The 5,000-nt window shown below is 51.6% G+C and overlaps 1 protein-coding gene across 5 annotated transcripts in view; it reads left to right on the forward strand.

Annotated features, from left to right (window-relative positions):
* Positions 1-5,000, forward strand: part of smarca4b (SWI/SNF related BAF chromatin remodeling complex subunit ATPase 4b) — a 20,267-nt gene that overhangs the window by 11,968 nt on the left and 3,299 nt on the right. For 2 of the 5 annotated variants that reach the window (XM_087256256.1, XM_087256257.1), the window contains exons 19-28: positions 80-193; positions 285-392; positions 543-629; positions 751-797; positions 908-1,074; positions 1,234-1,397; positions 1,468-1,695; positions 2,052-2,168; positions 3,239-3,457; positions 3,752-4,014. In XM_087256256.1, the coding sequence (XP_087112382.1) occupies positions 80-193; positions 285-392; positions 543-629; positions 751-797; positions 908-1,074; positions 1,234-1,397; positions 1,468-1,695; positions 2,052-2,168; positions 3,239-3,457; positions 3,752-4,014 (1,514 nt within the window). Of the gene's footprint in view, positions 1-79; positions 194-284; positions 393-542; positions 630-750; positions 798-907; positions 1,075-1,233; positions 1,398-1,467; positions 1,696-2,051; positions 2,169-3,238; positions 3,458-3,751; positions 4,015-5,000 lie in introns of those variants that run through there. The other 3 variants (XM_087256258.1, XM_087256259.1, XM_087256260.1) reach the window with 2 other exon arrangements.

The raw sequence follows: 5,000 nt of genomic DNA on the forward strand, positions 1-5,000 counted from the left end.
ATGTGGGATTACAGCAGTGTGTGTGTGTGTGTGTGTGTGTGTGTGTGTGTGTGTTCATCAGCACTGATGTTTCTCTCAGGTGGACCTGAATGAAGAGGAGACCATCCTGATCATCCGGCGTCTGCATAAAGTGCTCCGCCCCTTCCTGTTACGCAGACTCAAGAAGGAAGTGGAGGCGCAACTGCCGGAGAAGGTGAGGATGCAGTCAGACATCTGTGTGTGTGTGTGTGTGTGTGTCCACTTACTGCCCCCTGTGGTGTGTGTGTGTGTGTGTCCTCCTGCAGGTGGAGTATGTCATCAAGTGTGATATGTCGGCTCTTCAGAGGGTTCTGTACCGACACATGCAGGCCAAAGGGGTTCTGCTGACCGACGGCTCCGAGAAGGATAAGAAAGTGAGGAAGAGTGTGTGTCAGTCTGCGTAAGAAGAGTGTGTGTGTGTGTGTCTCCTGTATGGTCATTATCCCAGTCTCGATGTGGTGAAGATGACCTGTTTTGCCTTGTTTGATTGATTGTGTGTGTGTGTGTGTGTGTGTGTGTTTCAGGGTAAAGGCGGCACTAAGACTCTAATGAACACTATAATGCAGCTGAGGAAGATCTGTAATCACCCCTACATGTTCCAGCAGATTGAGGTGTGTAACACGCATGGCATAATGTGTGTGTGTCATAGTGTGTGTGTGTGTGTGTGTGTGGTAGTGTGTGTGTCGTCTGGCGATGGTCTGTTGTTCTGATTGTGAACCGCTGCTCTTGCAGGAGTCATTCTCAGAGCATCTGGGCTTCTCCGGCGGAATCGTTCAAGGGTGAGCGCAAACACACACACACACACAAATACACACACACACACACACACACATATCTGATCGCACATCATTACTGAACTGATTAACCTTCATTATGATCTGACCCACAGGCTGGATTTATACCGAGCCTCGGGGAAGTTCGAGGTGCTGGACCGCATTCTGCCAAAACTACGAGCCACAAACCACAAAGTGCTGCTCTTCTGCCAGATGACGTCTCTGATGACCATCATGGAGGATTACTTCGCCTACCGCAACTTTAAGTATCTGCGTCTGGACGGTGAGTGTGTGTTGCAGTGCTGTGTTTGCTCATGTTGGTGTGGATTGTGTGTTGATGAAGATCTCCTGAAGACCTCCTCAGAGATCAGCTTAATTCAGAACAGGCAGAAGACGAATGCTGGACTGCCGGGATCAGGGTTTGTGTGTTTGTGTGTTTTAGGCACCACGAAGGCTGAGGACCGGGGGATGCTGCTGAAGACCTTCAATGATCCGGCCTCTCAGTACTTCATCTTCCTGCTGAGCACCAGAGCGGGCGGCCTGGGCCTGAACCTGCAGAGCGCCGACACGGTCATCATCTTCGACAGCGACTGGAACCCTCACCAGGTACACGCCTTCATCTTCATCTTTATCACCGTAATCGTCATCTTCATCTTCCTTCTCTGCTGTTCTGCAGGACCTCCAGGCGCAGGACCGAGCACACCGCATCGGGCAGCTGAATGAGGTGCGGGTTCTGCGTCTCTGCACCGTCAACAGTGTGGAGGAAAAGATTCTGGCGGCCGCAAAATACAAGCTGAACGTGGACCAGAAGGTGATCCAGGCCGGGATGTTCGACCAGAAGTCGTCGAGTCATGAGCGGCGAGCGTTTCTGCAGGCAATCCTGGAGCACGAGGAGCAAGACGAGGTGAGGAGGGACAGGACAGCTCACAGTCAGACCAATAACCTGAGCAGACGCCCGCTATACTGCACATGAAGTAGTGTGAAAGACAGAGCGGCGCGTTACTGATCTCAGCACTGCGGCGCTGCTGTAGGTGTGGCTGTGAAGGTGTGGCGCTGCTGTAGGTGTGGCTGTGAAGGTGTGGCGCTGCAGTAGGTGTGGCTGTGAAGGTGTGGCGCTGCTGTGGGTGTGGCTGAACAGTTGCATTAACAGAAAAAGCAGAAGCTTCAGCACCAGCATGGCACAAACTCATAGAACAGATGTGTTGTGACGATCTGGGCTTCTGACCGAAGTGTGTGTGTCTGTGTGTGTGTGTGTGTGAGTGTGTGTGTGTTTATGAATGCTCTTCTGCTTCCCGTCAGGAGGAGGACGAGGTGCCGGATGATGAGACGGTTAATCAGATGATCGCCAGGAGTGAAGACGAGTTCGACCAGTTCATGGTATGTTGTAGTTCCCCTGCTGTAGTTCCTCTGTTGTAGTTCCTCTGCTGTAGTTCCTCTGCTGTAGTTCCTCTGTTGTAGTTCCTCTGCTGTAGTTCCTCTGTTGTAGTTCCTCTGCTGTAGTTCCTCTGCTGTAGTTCCTCTGCTGTAGTTCCTCTGCTGTAGTTCCTCTGCTGTAGTTCCCCTGCTGTAGTTCCTCTGCTGTAGTTCCTCTGCTGTAGTTCCTCTGCTATAGTTCCTCTGCTGTAGTTCCTCTGCTGTAGTTCCTCTGCTGTAGTTCCTCTGCTGTAGTTCCTCTGCTGTAGTTCTTCTGCTATAGTTCCTCTGCTGTAGTTCCTCTGCTGTAGTTCCTCTGCTGTAGTTCCTCTGCTGTAGTTCCCCTGCTGTAGTTCCTCTGCTATAGTTCCCCTGCTGTAGTTCCTCTGCTGTAGTTCTTCTGCTGTAGTTACCCTGCTGTAGTTCCCCTGCTGTAGTTCCCCTGCTGTAGTTCCTCTGCTGTAGTTCCTCTGCTGTAGTTCTTCTGCTGTAGTTCTTCTGCTATAGTTCCTCTGCTGTAGTTCCTCTGCTGTAGTTCCTCTGCTGTAGTTCCTCTATTGTAGTTCCCCTGCTGTAGTTCCTCTGCTGTAGTTCCTCTGCTGTAGTTCCTCTGCTGTAGTTCCCCTGCTGTAGTTCCCCTGCTGTAGTTCCCCTGCTGTAGTTCCTCTGCTGTAGTTCCTCTGCTGTAGTTCCTCTGCTGTAGTTCCTCTGCTGTAGTTCCCCTGCTGTAGTTCCTCTGCTGTAGTTCCTCTGCTGTAGTTCCTCTGCTGTAGTTCCCCTGCTGTAGTTCCTCTGCTGTAGTTCCTCTGCTGTAGTTCCTCTGCTGTAGTTCCCCTGCTGTAGTTCCTCTGCTGTAGTTCCTCTGCTATAGTTCCTCTGCTGTAGTTCCTCTGCTGTAGTTCCTCTGCTGTAGTTCCTCTGCTGTAGTTCCTCTGCTGTAGTTCCCCTGCTGTAGTTCCTCTGCTGTAGTTCCTCTGCTGTAGTTCCTCTGCTGTAGTTCCTCTGCTGTAGTTCCTCTGCTTTGTGTCCTGCAGCGGATGGATCTGGACCGCCGGCGTGAGGAGGCGCGGAACCCGAAGCGTAAGCCGCGGCTGATGGAGGAGGACGAGCTGCCCACCTGGATCATGAAGGATGACGCAGAGGTGGAGCGACTCACCTGTGAGGAGGAGGAGGAGAAGATGTTCGGCCGCGGCTCCCGCCAGAGGAAGGAGGTGGACTACAGCGACTCACTGACCGAGAAACAGTGGCTGAAGGTGTGTGTTTGTGTGTGTGTGTCTGAGTGTGTGTGTGTGTGTGTGTGTGTGTGTGTGTGTGTGTGTCTGAGTGTGTGTGTGTGTGTGTGTGTGTGTCTGAGTGTGTGTGTGTGTGTGTGTGTGTGTATGTCTGAGTGTGTGTGTGTGTGTCTGAGTGTGTGTGTGTGTGTGTGTGTGTGTGTGTGTGTGTGTGTGTGTGTGTGTGTGTGTCTGAGTGTGTGTGTGTGTGTGTGTGTGTGTGTGTGTCTGAGTGTGTGTGTGTGTGTGTGTATATGACGGCTCCTCTCTCTGCAGGCTATAGAGGACGGTACGCTGGAGGAGATAGAGGAGGAAGTGCGGCACAGGAAGTCAGCTCGTAAGCGTCGGCGGGATCGTGATCGAGATCCAGACTCGGTCCCATCCACATCTGCACGCGCCGGCGGCCGAGAGCGAGACGACGACAGCAAACGGCAGAAGAAGCGCGGTCGACCACCGACGGAGAAACTCTCGCCAAACCCGCCGGCGCTCACCAAGAAGATGAAGAAGATCGTGGATGCAGTCATCAAATACAAGGAGAAGTGAGTCAGGATATACTCAGGTGTCAGACTCGCACACACACACACACACACACACACACAGCACGGTTCAGCTATAAACCTCAAAAAACACACCTGAGCAAACTCATGCAGGCTGTGTTGAAGCAAGGCTGTGCAGGAACTGAGTCCGACACTCCTGACTGACTCCTGAACTGCTGACGGGTGTGTTCAGAGTGTGTGTGTTCAGAGTGTGTGTGTTCAGAGTGTGTGTGTTCAGAGTGTGTGTGTTCAGAGTGTGTGTGTCCACAGTGTGTGTGTTCAGAGTGTGTGTGTTCAGAGTGTGTGTGTTCAGAGTGTGTGTGTTCAGAGTGTGTGTGTTCAGAGTGTGTGTGTTCACAGTGTGTGTGTTCAGAGTGTGTGTGTTCAGAGTGTGTGTGTTCACAGTGTGTGTGTTCAGAGTGTGTGTGTTCAGAGTGTGTGTGTTCACAGTGTGTGTGTTTAGAGTGTGTGTGTTCAGAGTGTGTGTTCAGAATGTTTGTGTTTAGAGTGTGTGTGTTCAGAGTGTGTGTGTTCAGAGTGTGTGTGTTCAGAGTGTGTGTGTTCAGAGTGTGTGTGTTCAGAGTGTGTGTGTTCAGAGTGTGTGTTCAGAATGTTTGTGTTTAGAGTGTGTGTGTTCAGAGTGTGTGTGTTCAGAGTGTGTGTGTTCACAGTGTGTGTGTTCAGAGTGTGTGTTCAGAGTGTGTGTGTTCACAGTGTGTGTGTTCAGAGTGTGTGTTCAGAGTGTGTGTGTTGTGTGTGTGTTCACAGTGTGTGTTCAGAGTGTGTGTGTTCACAGTGTGTGTGTTCAGAGTGTGTGTTCAGAGTGTGTGTGTTGTGTGTGTGTTCAGAGTGTGTGTGTTCAGCAGTGCTGACGTGTGTATCACAGTGCAGATTGGGCTGCAGCAGCTCTACACTGATGATGTTCTCAGTGTTCTAGAGGTCGGGCGGGTGGGAGGGTAGAGCGGAGCACTGCTGGAGGTCTCGCCACA

The sequence above is a fragment of the Danio rerio genome, chromosome 6 (genome assembly GCF_052040795.2).
Source record: "Danio rerio strain M-AB ecotype USA chromosome 6, GRCz13ab, whole genome shotgun sequence".
NCBI classification, from domain to species: Eukaryota; Metazoa; Chordata; class Actinopteri; order Cypriniformes; family Danionidae; genus Danio; species Danio rerio.